Raw genomic sequence first — 21332 nt, 5'->3', positions numbered from 1 at the left:
AGCTAATTTTGTATTTTTAGTGGAGATGGGGTTTCACCATGTTGGTCAGGCTGGTCTTGAGCTCCTGACCTCGTGATCCGCCTGCCTCAGCCTCTCAAAGTGCTGGGATTACAGGCGTGAGCCACTGCGCCTGGCCTAATTTTTGTATTTTTAGTTGAGACAGGGTTTCACCATGTCAGCCAGGCTGGTCTTGAACTCCTAACCTCAAGTGATCCACTGACCTCAGCCTCTCAAAGTGCTGGGATTACAGGTGTGAGCCATCATGTTCTAAAACAACAAATATTTATCTCACAGTTCTGGTGAATCAGGAATGGCTTATCTAGAGGTAGTTTTGGCTCAGGAAGTTTCAGTCACGATATCCCTGAGCCACAGTCATCTGAAGGCTCCACTGGGGCAAGAACACCCGCTTTCAACGTGCATGTCTGTTGGCAGGAGGTCTCAGTTCCTCCTGCCATGGGCCTCTCCATAGGGCTGCTTGAGAGTTCTTACAATATGACAGCTGGCTCCCTCAAGAGTGAGTGACCCAAGAGAGAGATGGAAGCCACAGTGCGTTTTATAATCTTGTCTTGATAAAGACATTGATAGTCACATCATTACTTCCTCCATATGCTATTTGTTAGAAGCAAATCACTAAGTTTAGTCAACATTTAAGGAGAAAGGAGTAAGTCTCCAACTCTTGAAGAAAGGCGTATCAAAGAATATGTAGACGTTTATCACTACATAGGGTTAAATGTGACTCCAGTATGGAAAATCTTTTTGAAGCACGTCTCGGTAAGCACAAGGGAATGAAACTGTTCTTAGAGCTAAAGATCAGGAAAGGGTGTACTAGTGTTAGAGTGGCATTCTTAGACATTTTAAATTGTCCCAAATTACAGCTACATAAAGTAGAAAAGATTGGCTTAAATGTGTGTTGAGCCCAGAGCACTACTCAGGTAGTGGTTTTAGATGGGATTACTGCTAACAGCTTTGTTTTGTCACTTATCTTTCTCCTAAAAGTGGGGACAGCTGAATGCTGACTGATTGGGAATTGAATTGGGAATTGTTAGATTCAATTATGTGAGGTTTTATTGAACAACTTCAAATTAATAGAACCATAACTGACTTTAATTCATTGTAAAATTGCAAACATAATGCACACTCATGGTAAAAAATTCAAACTGTGGGTTCAGATCTTTAGGAAATAACTGCCTTTTGCCAAGCGAAAGTGAAAGAAAACTGGCTGTGGCCCGGGCCACTTAAGCAGCTGAAGCGTTAGGACCAGAAAAAGTGGCCATCTCCCTGCTGCCCTGTGTTGCTCTGTGTCTATAAAATGGGCTCATCCTAATCAGCACCGTTTGAATGGAGTTTGTCTCTTGAAGTGACAAACAAGTTTCTGTTAACCTCCTCAGTGCAGACAGTAGCAGTGTTTGTAACCAAGCTAACTTAGGTGGCTTCCTTTGCTCATTTCTAAGAACCTAAACGAATTGAGTGCTCAGCTGTCTTCTGCAGAACTGACAGGAAACTCCTCTTTCACAATATTCCCACCAAAAAGATAAATTTCTTAACTGAAAAGAGCTGGACTAGAAGGTCAGGCTCTTGGCTTATAGTCACAATTTAGTTGTAGTCAGAATTGTTCATTATGCTTTGGGAAGAAAAATAAAAGTTCTGGTCAGGTGGGTGTGAAGGGGAAATCTGGTTTGGTGTGATGTGTTTTTATGTTGGCCAAGAAGTATAAATCACGATTATATTATGCCTTTCCTCCCAGCATGTTGTCATATTTGTGGCTAGTGATAAAATGGACATGTGGGAGGTTGTCAGCTGCTGTTTGAAAATTTCCTCAGTGTGGTCTTTCAAGTTTTCAGATAGATGGCATGATTAGTTTTTATTATGTCAATTTCTAAATATTCACCTTCTTGATCTCACCAGAGGCCATGGCAATGGGCAAACTGCACAAAGAAATGGGTCAGCTAATTGTTCAGTCTGCAGAAGATCCAGAGAAATCAGACAGCCAGGTGATACAGGTAACTCCCTCACCTTCTGACTTACTGGAAGTCCTGACCCGGTGCCGCTGGGTGGTGTGCAGCAGAGGTGTGCACATCAGCAGAGTGGGGGGCTGTGGGAGAGGCCAGCGGGCAGGTGCTTAGAGGAGGGTTTGCAGACGGCCACAGCGATGATGGACAAGCAGGTGCAGGCTGGCCTGATCTAGTTAGTTACCGGGCTCGAGGGCAGGTATACACTGGGGCTGGTGCTGACGCCGACCATTGGCAAACAGAAATGTAACTCCCGAGTGGTCTGGAAGGCTTTTCTGGGCCAGCCAGTGCGTTCTCTCTTCCTAGGAGAATTTCCCTGGAGGAACAAATTATAAAGGGGAGGTTGTTGCTGAACATGGGGAACTAGATAGATTGTCAAAATTTGGCTTTGCGTGTCTCCAGGACAACAGAAATGCAGTCAGACTCCTGTCCCACTTAGTGACTGTTGCCACATGCCACAGAGCCAGCTCCTTGCTGGGGTCTACCTGGCACGTGGACCAGAGTCCATGTGGACCAGTGGGCACCTGCTCTGCCCTTGCCAAACTGGAATGGCAAATGGGTTTTATTTCTTGTACTTTCTACATAGTGGCCTGCAGCCTGCCCAGCTCCTTGCATTTGGCCTGTTCCCAGCTCCTTGCTCCTCTCCTGAAGGATAAACTTCCAGCGTTGCCTCATCTAGATGCCTGACTCATAACCTGGGGCTGGAGGGCCCAAAAGGACTGTCTCTGTCTGCACCTGTCCTCCCTGGGGGCACAGGGGCACCTCTGATATGCGGGCTATACTCATTCAGCCCAACCTGGCGCCTTCTCCATTTATCCATTCATTTACTCAGTGTTTCTTGAGCTCTGTTTGTCAGGCATTGCACTGGCAGTGGGGATGCAGTGGTGAGCAAATCCCTGCCCTCACGGAGCCTGTACTTCAGTGGAGTAGATGCACAGAAAATAATGAATGACAAGATAATTACAACCCATGATAGGTGCTGTGATAGAAGGGGTTGAGGTGGAGAATACTGGGGGAGGGGTAGGCCAGCTCTCTAAGGAGGTGACATGTCAGCAGAAAGATGAGAGGGGCCATTTCTCTGCAGTGCTGATGGCCTGGCTAGCTGTGAGCAGGAAGAGTGGGCTGATCTTGCCCTGAGGACCTGAACACTGGAGACTCTGGGGCTGCTGCCTTCCTACCATGTGAATCCTCACTGCCCACCTAACCCCCAGCATTAGAGTAAAGACATACTCTTACAATATCGGCAACATATGTGAACTTGAGTTTTGCATTACTGTGTTGTTCACAGACTAAAAGTGCTACCTAGATGACTTAGTATAATATATGTGACCTTGGGGAGGGCAAGTGAAAGTGCTGGGAATGCTGTGAGGGTTCAAAAATATATGCATGAATTAATGATGTCAGCAAACAAGAAGGAAGACATGATTTTTTTACTTTTTTTCTTCATTGAGTTTCACTGTCACCCAGGGTGGAGTGCAGTGGTGCAATCTTGGCTCACTGCAGCCTCCACCACGCAGGTTCAAATGATTCTCCTGCCTCAGCCTCCCAAGTAGCAGGCACCAGGATTACAGGTGCCTGGCACCGCACGTGACTAATCTTGTATTTCTAATAGAGATGGGGTTTCACCACGTTGACCAGGCTGATCTTGAACTCCTGACTGGAGCCAGTGCTCCGCCCGCCTCGGCCTCCCAAAGTGCTGGGATTACAGGCATGAGCCACCATGCCTGGCCAGAAGACATGATTTTAATGAGCGCTTTAGTGAGTCCTCAGCCACCCAAAAGGAATAAAGCCTGCGTGGCAGGTGCTGGGTTACTTATCCCAGGCAGACAAGGACTTTTGGGAAGAGATTCCTTCAAAAAACAGTAGCAGCATTTCTCAAAAAGTTAAACATCGAGTTACCATATGATTTGGCAATGCTGTTGCTGGGTATATACCCCAAATAATTGAAAGCAGGGACTTGGCCGGGCCTGATGGTTCATGCATGTAATCCCAGCACTTTGGGAGGCCGAGGTGGGTGGATCACCTGAGGTCAGGAGTTCGAGACCAGCCTGGCCAACATGGCAAAACCCTGTCTCTACCAAAAATACAAAACTTAGCCGGGTGTGGTAGTGGGCACCTGTAATCCCAGCTACTTGGGAAGCCACGACAGGAGAATTGCTCGAACCCGGGAGGCGGGGGGTTGCAGTGAGCCGAGATGGTGCCATTGCACTCCAGGCTGGGCAACAAGAGCGAAACTCCATCTCAAAAAAAAAAAAAAAAAAAAAAAGAAAGAAAGAAAAAGAAACAATACAGTAAAAATATAGCATTATCATCTTATGAGACTACCATTGTATATGTGGTCCCTGGTTGACCAAAACATCATTATGTGGTGCATGACTGTACTTGTATGGAAATATCCATAGCAGTGTTACTCACAGTAGCCTTTAAAAGGTGGCAGAAGCAACCTAGTGTCCTTCAGCAGATGACTGGGCAAACAAAATGCAGTCTTTATATACAGTAGAATATTACTCAGCTGAAAAAGGAATGGAATGTTTTGAATGTGGTTTTTGTTGGGGGGCGAAAAAAGGAATAGAATTCTGATACATGCTATAACATGGATGAACCTTGAAAACATGCTAATGAAGTAAGCCAGACACTAAAGGGTAAACGTTGTATGATTCCACGTATATGAGCTATCTAGAGCAGACAAATTCACAGAGTTAGAAAGCAGAGGTTACCAGGGCTAAGCGAGGGGAAATGCGGTTATTTAATGGGTACAGAGTTTCTGTTTGTGATGGTGAAAAGTGCTGGAAATACGGATGATGGTTGTGCATCGTTGCAAATGTACTTAATGCCACTGAATTATACACTCAGAAAATAGCTAAAATGGTAAAAAAAAATAATAATAATAAAAATATGATTTTTCTAAGTTAATTTGTTTCATTTTTCCTAATTTTTTTCTTTAAAAAGAATTATCAGGCCAGGTGCAATGGCTCAGATCTATAATCCCAGCAGTTTGGGAGGCTGAGGTGGGCAGATCGCTTGAGCCCAGGGGTTTGAGACCAGCCTGGGCAACATGGTGAAACCCCATCTCTACAAAAAGTATTAAAAAATTAGCTGGGTGTGGTGGTGCAAGCCTGTAGTCCCAGCTACTCAGGAGGCTGAGGTGGGTAGATCACTTGAGCCTGGGAAGTCGAGGCTGCAGTGAGCCATGATTGCACCACTGCACTCCAACCTGAGTAACAGAGCAAGACCCTGTCTCAAAAACAACAAAAAAAGGAGTTACCTTTTTTGTTGTTCATTTTTGAGACAGGGTTGCCCAGGCTGGAGTGCAGTGGTGCAATCATGGCTCACTGCAGCCTCTAACTTCTGGCTCAAGCCATCCTCCTTCCACGGTCTCCCAAAGTGCTGGAATTACAGGCATGAGCCACCATGCCGAGCTCATTTTTCATAGTTTATAGACAGTCTGAAAAAAATAGCAGGAAGAATTCTACAGAGTAAATATTCAAATTTCGGATACTAACATGTTGCATATTTTCCTGTTCTATTAAAGGATATTGCTCTAAAAACAAGAGAAATCTTTACCAACCTAGCACCATTTTCAGAAGTTTCGGCTGATGGAGAAAAGAGAGTCCTTAATTTGGAGGCACTAAAGCAAAAACGATTTCCACCAGCAACAGAAAACTTCCTTTATCATCTAGCAGCAGCCGAACAAATGCTGAAAATCTGACTGCGTGACAGAATGTATCACTGATGACTGATAGAAAGCCCTCTTTCACTCTGATTATCCATTAACTACATAAAGTCCTGAAAATAACAGAGAAACTGTTATATATTTTTAATGATTTGTTTGCAGGTATTGAGATTTGACCTGAAAAACAGTGAAACACATGAACATACTTCTGATTTTCTCCTAGCTGATTAGTTTCCTGCCTGCTGTCAGTGCTGGACAAAGTGCTGTTACTACTTTATATAACATTACAAAACAGCTAGAGGTCCTGGGGTAAGAGAAAAAAAGCACATTATGACAAATGCGAAAGCCTTCATTATTACACATTCCAGTTTCTCACTGTGTAGTCATAAGCAAATGGTTTACTTTCAGAAAGCTGCCTGAAATGTCCCTTTGTATTCTAGGAAGAACTTTAATTCCTCCTGAGGAACTCTACTTTCTGAGCCCAACTGCTAAGTTTTCTGTGGAACTGTCTAGAAGATCATTCAAGAGAGCCCGCGGTTGCACTTTCTTGTAAAAGTTAAAAAAACAAACAAAAAAGGTTTTTCCCAGCTTTTGAATATTTTGCCTATATTATGAGAGTTTTGCATATGTTTTATACTTGAGTAGACAACTTTAATAATCCATATTTATACTATCGCAGATGTAAGCATTTGGCAAACGTTCAGCCATTAGCACTCATTTAACCCTGTTAGCAATATTCTTTTGAAAAAGGTGCCAGTCCTTATGTGGTAAACTAAGAAGCCCATTGAATATAACAGTGTGTAGGACTGAAACAGTGACCTTATATTATTGCTAAGGGAATATGAGATTAACTTCCTACAGGAGCCAAAACCAGAGAAAGGCTTCCAACAACTTTGGTGAAAGTAATTTGGCCACATGTCAAGCCAACTGTTTGTATTCATTTATGTACCTTTTTCACAACTGGAGACCTTAACATTGCCAAATCAGCATGGAGGCCTCAATTACGTGCTTGTTAGTGTGTCATTCATGTTGATTGTAAGGGATTACTTTCACTCAGTACTGATGTCCTTGGAAATCTTACCTGGAAACATGTTTGCAAAAAACATTATTGGATCTTTCTTTTTTTTCTTGGTATTACATATTTGTTAAATAAAAATTAAACACCCTCCCTTTTTGAGTGAGGGCAGGGGAGGACCTGAAATAAGACGATGTTTACTAAGGCAAATAATTGAAAATTAAATCTGCACTTTATGGAAATGAAAAATACTAACATCTTTTTCCTCATTTTTTTGTATTACTATATTAGCTAATGATCAAAGTTGTTAAAATTATAAATTTATGATGCAGAAATAAAATGGAAATATTTTGATATTCAACTACTTTTAGGTGGGTGATGAATTGTCCCCTCTTTCTCTAATTCTGCTCATTCCAAAGAAAATGGAGAAAAAAAACTGTGAGGGCACTAGGGAATTATTAAAAGACCTGTCTGAAAGTTCAGGATGGCCAAGGGCGCAGTGGCTCATGCCTGTAATCCCAGCACTTTGGGAGGCCGAGGTAGGCGGATCACCTGAGATCAAGAGTTTGAGAATAGCCTGGCCAATGTGGTGAAACCCCGTCTCTACTAAAAGTACAAAAATTAGCTGGGTGTGGTGGTGGGTGCCTGTAATCCCAGCTACTCAGGAGGCTGAGGCAGGAGAATTGCCTGAACCTGGGAGGCAGAGGTTGCAGTGAGCAGAGATTGCACCATTGCACTCCAGCCTGGGCAACAAAATGAGACTCGGTCTCAAAAAAAAAAAAAGTTCAAGCCGTCCCTCGCCACACACCCTTTCCTCCCGCCCTAGCCCTCCTCCACTCGCCTTCCTGGAGCTGCCTCTGTAACTTCAGTCTCCTGTCCTTGGAAGGTGCCTTCACATTTCTGTCATCTGGTAGTGGTTAAACCTTCACCTGCAGCTGTTGCCCATCTTGTTCTCTAACTTTAATTTTGGTTAGTGTCAGCCTGTGGTCAGACTGAGCCATTTACTGATTTTGTCCTTTTAGGCTGTTGTGAAACTCTCCTCACCAGATTTGGAAATTAACCGTCATTCTGGCCTTGGGGAAACAAAACCACAGATAATTCTTTGGTAATTTGGGGTAGGGTGCATTGAAAACGTTAGTCCAATACTCAAATGTTGAGGTACCTACTCTGGGCCATGCCTGTGTTGTATTTTGGGCTACCCTTATGGGCAGCAGTCCCTGCTCTCGCGGTGCTGCGCACAGTCCGCTTGGGGAATAGGGTCAGCAAACAGGCTGCTGTCGTGCGGCTAGTGCTAGGCGTGATGTGTGAAACAGAGTGGTATCGGAGCACACAGATGGGGACCCAGTTCAGTGCTGTCAATCCTGGAAGGCCTCTCAGAGGGAGTGATCGATGTCAAAGTCAGACCTGAAGCATAAGAAGACATCTACTCAGACCAGAGGAAACAGCTGTGTGAAGGTCTGGAGAAGAGACCACAGCCCATGTGAGGACCTGAAGGGTCTAGAGGGAGGGGAGGGAGTGGCAGGATATGAGTATGGGAAAGGCTTGCTGTGGTGAGGAATGTGGGCTTGATCCTGACGCACTGGGAGGCCATTTAAGGCTTTTCAGGCCGGGTGCGGTGCTCATGCCTGTAATCCCAGCACTTTGAGGGGCCAAAGCGGGTGGATCACGAGGACAGATGACAGCCTGGCCAACAGGGTGAAACCCCATCTCTACTAAAAACAAACAAAAATTAGCTGAATGTGGTGGCTGGTGCACACCTGTAGTCCCAGCTACTCAGGAGGCTGAGGCACAAGAATCACTTGAACCCAGTGTCAGGCCTCTGAGCCCAAGCCTGCATGTATTCATCCAGATGGCCTGAAGTAACTGAAGAATCACAAAACAAGTGATAATGGCCTGTTCTTGCCTTAACTGATGACATTACCTTGTGAAATTCCTTCTCCTGGCTCATCCTGGCTCAAAAGCTCCCCCACTGAGCACCTTGTGACCCCCACCGCTGCCAGCCAGAGAACAACCCCCTTTGACTAATTTTCCACTACCTACCCAAATCTTATAAAACGGCCCCACCCCCATCTCCCTTCACTGACTCTTTTCGGCCCACCTGCACCCAGGTGATTAAAAAGCTTTATTGCTTACATAAAGCCTGTTTGGTGGTCTTTTCACACGGACGCGCGTGAAACCCAGGAGGTGGAGGTTGCAGTGAGCCAAGATCATGCCACTGCACTCTACACTCCAGCCTGAGTGACAGAGCAAGTCTCCGTCTCAAAACAAAAAAAACTGTTCAGCAGGTGTGATTTAGAAGAGCAGGCTGGAACGTGAACCAGAGGGAGTAGGCAGGAGATGGGCCAGGCAGTGCCAGCAGGGGACGCTGTTGGACTGCGCTGGGCGGTAGCAGCGGGCATACATGGGTTCCAGACTCCATGTACTGGGCCCCGTCTACTGAATACGCTGGGGTTAAGGTGGGGAGAGGGCGTCTCCAGTGATCCTGTCTGGTGCACCTGGGTAGGTGGTGGTGTCAATTCCTGAGACTGGGAGGGAGAGCTGCTTTCAAGTTTGGATGGGTTGACTTTGAGGTGTCTGGGACATCCATATGGCAAAGTGCAGCCAAGTAAGCAGCTCAGTGACCAGCCTGAGTGCCCAGCAGTGTGGCAGTGCCACATTCAGGTGGGTCACGGATGAGAGCAGTCTTAGTAGAATTGGAGGTGGGGCAGAGACTGTGAGGGCGACAACTCTTTTAAGGTCTGGCTACAGCCGGGCGTGGTGGCAGGCGCCTGTAGTCCCAGCCACTCAGGAGGCTGAGGCAGGTGGGTCCCTTGAGCCCAGGAGTTCAAGGCTGCAGTGAGCTATGGTTGTGCCACTGTACTCCAGCCTGGGTGACAGCAAGATCCAGTCTCTAATGAGGCAGGTGACAAGCAGTTTATTTCTTTTTGAGGCACAGTCTAGTTCTGTCACCCAGGCTGGAATGCAATGGCGCGACCTCGACTCACTGCAACCTCTGCCGCCAGGGTTCAAGTGATTCTCGTGCCTCAGCCTCCAGAGAGGAGAAAGGAGGCACTGGGCAGAGGGCAGCAAAGGTTTTAAGCAGCCATCTAGATTGGAGGACGCTGAGTAAGGAAACAAGATTGCTTTTGGGGTCAGAGGCCATAAACAGCGCCCCAGGGGTACGTGTTTCACTTGAAATGGCCTATCCATTGGACGCCTGTGTCCTGGGCACGGTGGACTCTTTGTGTTCTTTCTTCAAATACTCCACTTGAGACAGGTTTATTAGGTAATTAGTGATTTCATAGTATCCTTTCGCAGGCCAATCCCCACTCCAACCATCTCCTTAGCAACCCCAGGGATGTCAGACGGGGCACCCTCCCACTGTCTTCTCCAGCCAGCCTTAAAAACCCCAGACATGCCAGCCTGGGAGTGATCTCAGTGTGGAACTTTAAGTCACCTTGTCAGCACAGACACCTCTGGGGTCCCCAGAAGACCTCTGGCAGAGTTCTCTAAACCGAACCTGGAGAGGTGAAGGTTTTCAAGCAGGAAGCACATAAATTCACCTGAAACTCATGCCTACACCCCTCTGTGATAAAAGATTTCTGTTTCTTCTATTGAAGGCTGAATTTTCTCTTCATGACGACGGCACTGTATCTGAAAAATAGTTAAATTCACAATATTTCTATTAATAGTTTTTCTTGCCTTAGAAGCCAAGCTAAAAAAATCATTTTCTGAAAGCCACCATTTCAGTCTATCTTTTTCAATAATGTCTAATCTATAGCAGAAAATGTAGCCTTTTTTTTTTTTAAATCACCCAAGTAGTAAAGAAACTTTTTAAGCTTTTTTTGTTTTGTTTTGATACAGAGTCTTGTTCTGTTGCCCAGGCTGGAGTACAGTGGCACTATCTCAGCTCACTGCAACCTCTACCCTCCAAGTTCAAGTGATTCTCGTAGCTCAGCCACCCGAGTAGCTGGGATTACAGGCGCGCACCACCACCTCTGGCCTATTATTGTTATTTACTTATCTCTATATTTGTTTATAATTGAAACTTTCCATTAAAAAGTTTTAAGATGGCTGGGCACAATGGCTCATGCCTGTAATCCCAACACTTTGGGAGGCTGAGGCGGGTAGATCACTTGAGACCAGCCTGGCTAACATGGTGAAACCCCGTTTCTACAAAAAATACACAAATTAGCCGGGCGTGGTGGTGGGTGCCTGTAATCCCAGCTACTCCGGTGGCTGAGGCACGAGAATCGCTTGAACCTGGGAGGTAGAGGTTACAGTGAGCCAAGATCAGGAGGATTGCTTGAGGTGGGGAGTTTGCAATCAGCCTGGGCAATACAGTGGGACCCTGTCTCTACAAAAAATAAAAATGAGCCAGGTGTGGTGGTACGTTCCTGTAGTCCCAGCTACTTGGGAGGCTGAGGCCAGAGGATCACTTGAGCCTGGGAGTCAAGGCTGCAGCAAGCCATGATTATACCACTGCCCTCCCGCCTGGGCAACAGAGAGAAACCCTGTCTCAAACATACAAACAAACAAAAAACAAATGTGGAAAGAATGTAATGAACTCACATGTGCTCACTCAGGAATAACTATTAACAATTTGCAGATCTCATTTCATCAAGCACCTCCCACACCCAGCAGTAGGGTTTTTTCCCTTGAGTATTTTAAGGCAATTCTCATGTCATGTCACTATGCCATTATCATACGCAACAAAATTAGTAGTAACTCCTTAGCTCATCTAAGCACCTCCATGCCCGCCTTGAGCCAACAGGATATTTTCTTTTTTTTTTTTTTTTTGAGATGGAGTCTCACTCCGTCGCCCAGGCTGGAGTGCAGTGGCGCAATCTCGGCTCACTGCAAGCTCCACCTCTGGGGTTCATGCCATTCTCCTGTCTCAACCTCCAAAGTAGGTGGGACCACAGGAGCCCGCCACCACACCTGGCTAATATTTTGAATTTTTAATAGAGACGGGGTTTCACCGTGTTAACCAGGATGGTCTCAACGTCCTGACCTCGTGATCCACCCGCCTCGGCCTCCCAAAGTGCTGGGATTACAAGCATGAGCCACCACGCCTGACCCCAACAGGATATTTTCAAAGTCCAGCAAGCAAGTCTTGGCATCTGGGGTCATGTGTGTGACTGACTCCCTTTCCTGCCTCCACTCTGGCCTCTGGGAGTTCTGCCCCTTCCAACCTTGAATGACTCACCTGCCGCCCACCTCCTCGGCCTGGCTGTGCAGGCCCTGCCACCTGGCCCCCAGCATCCTGCCTGTTCCTTGCAGCCTCACGTGCCCATTCAGCCCTTCCCATCCTCCACTGGGGATAAACTCTTCCTCTCCTTCCTGGGCTCAAGTGATCCTCTCACCGCAGCCTTCTGAGTAGCTGGGACTGCGGCTGTGTGCCACTTCACCCCACTAATTTTTTTTTTTTTTTTTTGAGACAGAGTCTCACTCTGTGGCCCCATTGCAGCCTTGACCAAAGATCAGGTGATCTTCCTACCTCAGCTGCCTGAGTGGCTGGGACTACAGGCACATACCACCATGCCTGGCTAATTATTACTATTATTTTTTCTTTTTAATTTTTTTCAGAATAGAGATGAGGTTCAGGCTGGTTTCAAACCCTGAGCTAAAGTGATCCTCCTACCTTGGCCTCCCAAAGTGCTGGGATTACAGGCATGAGCCACAGCCCCTGACCTAATTTTTATGACATTTTATGTAGAAACGGGGTCTCACTGCATTCCCCAGGCTGGTCTGGAACTCGTGGCCTCAAGCAATCTTCCCAGCTTGGTCTCCCAAAGTGTTGGGATTACAGACATGAGCCACCATGCCTGGCCTGAAATTTTATTCTGAGATGCTGCCTCACTCCCCAACCCCTCGCCCATAGCATAGTAATAAGCATAACTATCTAAAATAATTTGAAACTTCTATGTTGTGCTGGCAAAGTTGCTTGAATGAATGATCCTAAAACCTAAACCTATAAAATGTGGATTCTGAACAAGATCATTCCATAAATATAAATGCTTTTGAGGACATATATATTTATAGTGACAGAAACAAGCACTTAAAATATTTAGCCAAGAAATTGCTGATATCTGCTAGCATCAATAATGTCCTTGACATCTGCTAGAAATTTATGGCAGAGCTTTGGAAATTTAAAAAACTGGCTTTCTGACTTAAAAAAAAAAAAAAATGTCCTTGCTGCCTACTAAGCAACAACCCTTGGTAGAGATGCCATTATCTTCAGCTCTCTTTAACAGATAAGAAAATGGAGCAAGTTGACCAAGGTTGTGGAGAAGCTGGAATCTGAGTCCAGGCAGTCTGACTCATAATAAATTATATTATAAATTATCTACAGAACTGGGCTGTCCAATAGCCACTAAGCACACAAGAGTACCTAATTTAAAATTTAACTTAATTTACAATTCCATTCCCTAGTCACACCAGCCTCTCCTGAAGTGCTCAGTAGCACATGTAGCTCTTGGCTACCATACTGGACAGCACCAATCTATTATAGAACATTTCCATCACTGCAGAAAGTTCTATTGGAGAGGGCGTAGTTAGAGAACATTTTGGAGTATTTAAAATTTCTTTAATTAAGTAGTTTTAAAACATTTCTTTTTATGCCCCAGAAAAAAATGCTTATGAAATAGTGTTAAGAAAAACAGAACCCAAAACTGCACCAAGAGAATTGAGGGATAGAATTAAATATAAATATCATTACAGTTAACCCTTGAATAATACAGGTTTGAACGATACAGGTCCACTTATACACTAATTTTCATCCCCCTACGTCACCCGTGAGACAGCCAGACCAACCCCTCTTCCTCCTCCGCAGCCTGCTCGACATGAAGATGACGAGGATGAAGACCTTGATCCTTACTGAAACTGATGACTCACCTTCATGTAATAAACAGTAAATATATTTTTTCCTCCTTATGATTTTTTTTTTTTTTTTTTTTTTTTGAGACAGAGTCTCACTCTGTCGCCCAGGATGGAGTACAATGTCATGATCTTGGCTCATTGCAACCTCCACATCCCCAGGTTCAAGCGATTCTTCTGCCTCAGCCTCCTGAGTAGCTGGGATTACAGGCACCACCACACCTGGCTAATTTTTGTATTTTTAGTAGAGCTGGAGTTTTATTTACCATGTTGGCCAAGCTGCTCTTGAACTCCTGATCTCAAGTTATCTGCCCGCCTCAGTGTCCCAAAGTGCTAAGATTACAGGCATGAGCTACCGCACCTGGCCTGATTTTCTTTTCTTTTCTTTTTTTTTTTTTAGACGGAGTCTCTCTCTGGTCGCCCAGGCTGGAGTGCAGTGGTGCGATCTTGGCTCACTGCAAGCTCCGCCTCCCAGGTTCAAGCCATTCTCCTGCCTCAGCCTCCCAAGTAGCTGGGACTACAGGCGCCCGCCACCATGCTCGGCTAATTTTTTTGTATTTTTAGTTGAGACGGGGGTTTCACCGTGTTAGCCAGGATGGTCTCCATCTCCTGACCTCATGATCCACCCGCCTCGGCCTCCCAAAGTGCTGGGATTACAGGCGTGAGCCACCGCGCCCGGCCTGATTTTCTTAATAACATTCTATTTTCTCTAGTTTATTGTAGGAATACATTATATAACACATATAGAATATGAAATATGTGTTACTTGACTTTTTATGCTCTTGGTAAGCCTTCCGGTCAACAGTAAGCTATTAATAGTTAAGTTTTCGGGGAGTCAAAGGTTATACTTGGATTTTTGACTACTAACCCCCAAGCTGTTCAAAAGTCAACTGTATTTTGTTTTATTATTTTATTTTTTTGAAATAGGGTCTCACTCTCACCCAGGCTGGAGTACAGTGGTGCAATCACGGCTCACTGCAGCCTCAACCCTGGGCCCAGGTGATCCTCCCACCTCAGCCTCCTAAACAGCTGGGACAACAGGTGTACATCACCACACCCAGCTAATTTGTGTATTATTTTTTGTAAAGATAGGGTCTTACTATGTTGCCTAGGCAGGTCTTGAACTCCTGGGCTCAAGCAATCTTCCCACCTTGGCCTCCCAAAGTGCTGGGATTACAAGTGTGAGCCACTGCACCTGGTCTTGTTTTATATTTTTATAAACTTTGCAGATTTGTAAGAATAACTTATTTACTTTACTCTTATAACTGCAAAATAAAAAACTTTGAGAGAAAAGTGGAATGGGGGCACTTACCTGTCCAATCTGTGGAAATATACTAAAAGAAACTGGCACCATCAGTCCCATTGTCAGGAAAGTACAAGACAGTTTCAGGATCCACAATGACCCTGGGTTTTTCAGGAAAAACTGGGTCCTGTAAGAGACAAGGCATGGCTCACTAGTGATGTGAAACTATCAGGGCTTGTTTATTTTCTGAACAGCTGAATCAGGGCCTGGTTTTTTTTTGCTTTGTTTTTTAATGTTTATTTTTAGTGCACCTGAACAGCTGGATCAGGGCCTGTTCTTTTTTCTTTTTATTGTACCTGAACAGCTAGATCAAGGCCTGTTTTCTCTTTTTTTTTTTTTTTTTTTTGAGAGAGTCTTCCTCTGTCGCCCAGGCTGGAGTACAATGGTGCGATTTTGGTTCACTGCAACCTCTGCCTCCTGGGTTCAAGCGATTCTCCTGCATCAGTCTCCTGGGTAGCTGGGATTATAGGCGCCCGCCACCACGCCTGGCTAATTTTTGTATTTTCAGTAGAGGCAGGGTTTCACCATGTTGCCTAGGCTGGTCTCAAACTCCTGACCTCAGGTGATCTGCCCACCTCAGCCTCCCAAAGTGCTGGGATTACAGGCGTGAGCCACCGCGCCATTCCATCCCTCCTTGGAAATGTGCTCTGTGTGTGGTCCTAGCAGGCGAATCCCAGCCTCGCCACACTGCAGCTCAGGCACACAACCCAACTCAGGCCTACAGAATCCTTCCCCAGGAGTCTGCCCTGAGGGGAAGACATTCCTGCCTCCCCTGGGGTTTGCTGTAGTCCACCTCTGATCAGGAGGCTGTGAGGCCATGAGCTGGGAGTTACTAGCAAACGGGTCCCTCATCAATATGAAGAAGCCAATCTGGCAGGAGAGAAGGAACCAACACCCACGCGGGTGACAGGGAGGCGCGCCCAGCAAGGGAGCTTCTGTTCAAGCTGCCATGGTCTGCAATCCTTGCCCGTTCCGGCCCTAAAGCCCCACATCTCCCCTCAAGCCTGAGCTCTTGCAGGTTAGGCTTCTCATACTGGGGGCCACAGGAACCCTGATGGATGCCCAGGTCCTCCACCTCATAGACCATTTCTGGCTTCTTCAAAGGGATGAATCTGAATCCGGAGTCGCTGAAGCTAATTTAAAACATGCTTGGAATGGGGGTGCAGAGGGGCGGGCTTGAGCAATATTCACAGCACATCAGAGCCAGGGGAACGTGCACGTCATCCAAGCCCCTCATTCTAGAGGTGAGGAAATGGCCGTGGAAGGTCCTTGGACACGTCAAGGACGCGGGGTAACTGGAGGCAGAGCCTGGGCTGGATTCCCCATTCGGTGGAATCCACACACCTGGATTTCCATGCCTGCCACAATCTGACTGTCTTAGCTGTGATGCGTGTTTACGGGAAGGTTACTCCTTCCACCCTCTACCACGGTCAGTATCTGACAGGTTTTTATAAGGATTTGACTTTCAGATCCCTACCTGGGGATAGGACCATGCCTCTTACCTTTTAAAAAAGTAGGTGAAGATTTCAGGAATCAGAGCAGAGGTCCCAAACAGCACTGTCCTGGATGCTGCCGTTTCTCTAATAGCCTAGCAAAAATGAAGAGAAAACAGCTTAGGCCAGGCACGGTGCCTCACACCTGTAATCCCTGCACTTTGGGAGGCTGAGGCAGGTGGGTCGCTTGAGGTCAGCAGTTTGAGACCAGCCAGGCCAACGTGGTGAAACCCCCATCTCTACCAAAAAATACAAAAATTAGCCAGGTGTGGTGTTATGCGCCGGTAGTCCCAGCTACTCAGGAGACTGAGGCACGAGAATCACTTGAACCTGAGAAGCGGATGTTGCAGTGAGCCGAGATCATGCCAGTGCACTCCAGATTGGGCAACAGAATGAAACTCTGTCTCAAAAAAGAAGCTTAGGACAGGAGCAAGACGATTTCTAGGGATCCCACAACTCCTGCCAGAGACAGGCAACAGCAACCCTCCCTTCTCACTCAGAAAAAGGATGCCCGTGGAGAGAGGCGGAGGGGATCCCTTCCACGTTCCTTTCCACGTACAGGTGTGTGCAGGTCGGCCACACGTGGTGCCAGAAATAGCTGGGAGGGGATTTACCTCCTCGACTCCACAGTGGTCTCCATCTGTCTGCCAAACGACCCCAAATAAACTATCCACTACGTACAAGCAAAGGTGGCTTCTAGACAGACCCTCACTGAGAACCAAATCGTTCCTCGGTGGAAATGCTGGATTTGCCACAGAGGTTCACTCCGTATTTCCCGTCCAAGCCACATCTCCGCCACCGGCCTGTCCTGTGCCTGGCTCGGCAGCAACTCCTATACCTGCCAGTGGGGGAGCCTCCAGATGCCCAGCTCTGAGGACACGGGCACGGCATGGGACCCACACGAGGTCGCCTGTCTGTACCCATTTCACAGCGAATTAAAAGTGTTGTACTATAAAATTGTGTTATGTACAGGTTATAACATGTTTGCAATCTTTTCTATAATGTACATTACTCCATACATTAAACATTTACATATACAATTTACTGTATAGGTGAATATGCACAAAACCATGTACCCCTTAAGGGCACTTTAAGGGACTTGTAAGGGAAATTTTGACTATAAAACAGCTCACGTTAACTTTTTTACTACTTGTATTTATTTATTTATTTATTTATTTATTTTTAGAGACAGGGTCTCACTCTGTCATCCAGGCTGGAGTACAGCGGCATGATCACGGCTTACTGCAGCATTGACCTCCCAGGCTCAAGCGATCCTCCTACCTTAGCCTCCCAAGCAGCCAGGATCACAGGTACACCCTACCACACCCAGCTAACTTCGAATTTTTTGTAGAGATGGGGTCTCACTATGTTGCCCAAGCTGGTCCTGACTTCCTGGCCTCAAGCAATCCTCCTGCCCCAGCCTCCTAAGTAGCTAGCATGTTAACTTTAGAACCCACCCCTGGGTAAGACACATACACCACAAACAGCACATGGTATACCCAAGAGGGGCAGGCACACCTGCACCCATCCTTCCCTGAACTCTGTCCTTCCACTTCCAGCTTCCCATGATTGGCTTTGACCTACCTTCCCAGGCTCCTCCTACTGGCCAGCCCCTGCTCTCTGCTCACACCTCTGCCCTGCTGCGGGTGACAGTCACGCTTGTGCGGTTCCCTCTGCAGGGAATGCCTTTCCCCTCACAAAAGAGAGGAAGCGGAGGAGGGCTGTTTTAAAAATAAGGTCTCAGGGGCCAGGTGTGGTGGCTCACGCTTGTAATCCCAGCACTTTGGAAGGCCAAGGTGGGCAGATCACCTGAGGTCAGGAGTTCAAGACCAGCCCGGCCAACATGGTGAAACCCTGTCTCTACTAAAAATACAAAAATTAGCCGGGCATGATGGTAGGCACCTGTAATCCCAGCTACTTGGGAGACTGAGGCAGGAGAATTACTTGAACCTGGGATGGGAGGTGGAGGTTGCAGTGAGCCGAGATCACACCATTGCACTCCAGCCTGGGTAATAGAGTGAGACTCAGTCTCTAAAATAAAAGAAAGAAAATAAAATAAAAGTCTCAGGGACATAAAGTAAAATTGCTTGACTTCTGGAAGGGAAAAATGGCTGTTGGTGTGCCGTGCGTCCGTGTCAGTGGGGTGAGGCCCGTCTCTGTCCCTTGGTCCCGTGTATGGGGAGGACACCCCAGGTGAGACGCCGTCATTAGGAGGCGCTGTGTGCAAAGGAGTGGCTTATGGGGCCAGTAGGGGGAGTAATAGCCACGAGTCACCTGAAATCGGACCAACAGTGCCCTCTCACCATCAGATATTGCTGGTTACGCAGTTTCTGAAATTTTAGCTAAAGGAAATGACCTTCCGCGGGCAGGGAAGTGATAGACGAATGCTTATTGCTTATGCACAGTTGCAGACAATTTATTCTTCAGAGAAAAAAAGACTTTTTTTTTTTAAAGCAGGCCAGTAAAGCTTTTCTTTGACCCTAATATGCCCCTCATGCCAAAAATGGAGTTTCTTCTGGTGAGATGGACTCCAAACAACCAGTCAAGCCTGAGGCTATCTTCCCGCTGGGAGGCTGGGGCTCCTAGGGAGACAGGGCTCTCACTGGTCAGCGTGTGTGCCTCCAGAGCCTAGCACCAAGCCTGGCAGGCAGGAGGCGCTGGGAATAACTTGCCGTTTCAATATTTGCTTTAAACTGGGTGCAGTGCCTCACACCTCCCAGCGCTCTGGGAGGCCAAGGCAGGAGGATCACTTGAGACCAAGAGTTTGAGACCAGCCTGGGCAACATAGCAAGACCCCCCTCTCTACAAACATTTTTTTTTTTAATTAGCCATGTATGGTGGTGCACACCTGTAGTACTCAGGAGGCTGAGGCAGGAGGTTTGCTTGAGCCCAAGAAGTTGAGGCTGCAGCGAGCCACATTCGTACCATTGCACTCCAGCTTGGGCGACAGAGGGAGACTCTGTCTCTATAAATAAATGAATAAATAAATGAACAAACTTTAAAAAATTTGCGCTCATTCTCCTCTCCAGCTTTACAAATAAGTCACAGCAATAGTAACACCTTAAGTTCACACGGAGTTGCAGAGAAATTCAAACACACATGTACATAAAGATGTGCAAGTGAACGTCAGAGCAGCCTGATTCATGATAACCCAAGGCTGGACACAACCCAAACATCCACCGCCTGCGGAATAGAGAAGCAAAATGCAGCACATCCAGGTATGGAATACTACTCAGCAGTGAAAAGTAACAAATGACCAACATGTGGTACAAGATGGATGAATCTCAAATGTGAAAGAAGCAAGATACAAAATACTACTGTGTGATTCACTTATGTATAATTTCTGGAAAAGGCAAAAACTAAGAAGACACAAAAGCAGTGGCCGGGCACGGGGGTTCATGCCTGTAATCCCAGCACTTTGGGAAGCCGAGGCCAGTGGATCACAAGGTCAGGAGATTGAGGCCATCCTGGCTAACACGGGGAAACCCCATCTCTACTAAAAATGCAAAAAATTATCCGGGCGTGGTGACGGGCGCCTATAGTCCCAGCTACTCAGGAGGCTGAGGCAGGAGAATTGCTTCAACCTGGTAGACGGAGGTTGCAGTGAGCCAAGATCACACCACTGCACTCCAGCCTGGGCAGCAGAGCGAGACTCTGACTCAAAAAAAAAAAGAAAAAAAGAAGCAGATCAGTGCTTCCCTAGGGCTGGGGGTAGGAGTGGGCATTTGGGACATTTTTAGGATGATGAAAATGTTCTACAATTGGACTGTGGTGATGGTCACACAACTGTTTCATTTATTTATTAGTATTATTTTTTGAGACAGAGTCTTTTTCTGTCGCCCAGGCTGGAGTGCAGTGGCGCAATCTCAGCTCACTGCAACCTCTGCCTCCTGGGTTCAAGTGATTCTCCAGCCTTAGCCTCCTGAGTAGCTGGGATTACAGGCATGTGCCACCACGCACAGCTAATTTTTGTATTTTTAGTAGATACGGGGTTTCACCACGTTGGCCAGGCTGGTCTTGAACTCCTGACCTCAGGTGATCTGCCTGTCTTGGCCTCCCAAAGTGCTGGGATTACAGGCGTGAGCCACCGCGCCCAGCCTATTTTTTATTTTTTGAGAAGAAGGTCTCTTTCTGTCAACCAGGCTGGAGTATAGTGGTGCAATAACGGCTTGCTGCAGCCTCAACCTCCTAGGCTCAGTTGCTCCTCTCACCTCAGCCTCCTAAGTAGCTGGGACTACAGATGCACCCCGCCACGCCTAGCTAATTTAAAAAAATTTTTTTTGTAGAGACAGGGTTTCGCTATGTTGCCCAGGCTGGTCTCGAACTCATGGACTCAAGTGATCTGCCTCTCAAAGTGTTGGGATTACAGGCATGAGTGAGCCACCGTGCCTGGCTGCACAATTGTTTTAAATTCACTAAAATTCATCAAACTTTCCTCTTACAATGGGCAAATTTTACAGTATGTAAATTATATCTCAATAAAGGTGTTTGAAAAAATGTCTCAGCCGGTGTGGTGGCTCAAGCCTGTAATCCCAGCACTTTGGGAGGCCGAGACAGGCAGATCACGAGGTCAGGAGATCGAGACCATCCTGGCTAACACGGTGAAACCCCGTCTCTACTAAAAATACAAAAAACTAGCCAGGCAAGGTGGCGGGCGCCTGTAGGCCCAGCTACTCGGGAGGCTGAGGCAGGAGAATGGCGTAAACCCGGGAGGCGGAGCTTGCAGTGAGCCGAGATCACACCACTGCACTCCAGCCTGGGCGACAGAGCGAGACTCCGTCTCAAAAAAAAAAAAGAAAAAATGTCTCTTTCGGGTGTTGTTTCTTTCCCCAGGGGAAAGCACGAATGCAGTCCTGGGTGGTTTGTTTTTGTTTGTTTGTTGTTTTTGAGATGGGGTCTTGCTCTGTTGCCCAGGCTGGAGTGCAATGGCATGATCTCGGCTCACTGCAACCTCCACCTCTCAGGTTCAAGTGATTCTCCT

The 21332-nt window shown here is 46.7% G+C and overlaps 2 protein-coding genes across 15 annotated transcripts in view; one reads left to right on the top strand and one right to left on the bottom strand.

The window, feature by feature from the left end:
• The window catches only part of DENND10 (DENN domain containing 10), a 30612-nt gene extending 23554 nt beyond the window's left edge, over positions 1-7058 (top strand). For 9 of the 10 annotated variants that reach the window (XM_031652029.1, XM_003904323.3, XM_009215477.2 and 6 more), the window contains 2 exons: positions 1906-2000; positions 5542-7058. In XM_031652029.1, coding sequence (XP_031507889.1) covers positions 1906-2000; positions 5542-5718 — 272 coding nt within the window. In that variant the 3' untranslated portion in view covers positions 5719-7058. Of the gene's footprint in view, positions 1-1905; positions 2001-3093; positions 3228-5541 lie in introns of all 10 variants that reach the window. The other variant, XR_652006.2, reaches the window with a different exon arrangement.
• The window catches only part of SFXN4 (sideroflexin 4), a 33072-nt gene continuing 13739 nt past the window's right edge, over positions 2000-21332 (bottom strand). Inside the window, exons 12-16 of one of the 5 annotated variants that reach the window (XR_001891592.3) lie at positions 16361-16446; positions 14868-14985; positions 10240-10330; positions 7864-8101; positions 5822-7770 (exon numbers count right to left, since the gene is read on the bottom strand). Coding sequence is in view for 4 of the 5 variants with exons in the window: in XM_017944376.3 (XP_017799865.2) it covers positions 10253-10330; positions 14868-14985; positions 16361-16446 (282 nt within the window). In the remaining variant the exon portion in view is untranslated. Of the gene's footprint in view, positions 2326-5821; positions 8102-9923; positions 10331-14867; positions 14986-16360; positions 16447-21332 lie in introns of those variants that run through there. The other 4 variants (XM_017944376.3, XM_017944375.3, XM_021943736.2 and 1 more) reach the window with 4 other exon arrangements.

The sequence above is a fragment of the Papio anubis genome, chromosome 11 (genome assembly GCF_008728515.1).
Source record: "Papio anubis isolate 15944 chromosome 11, Panubis1.0, whole genome shotgun sequence".
Lineage (NCBI taxonomy): Eukaryota > Metazoa > Chordata > Mammalia > Primates > Cercopithecidae > Papio > Papio anubis.
The sequence above is the reverse complement of the archived record's forward strand: the minus strand, read 5'-3'. Positions and strand labels throughout refer to the sequence as shown.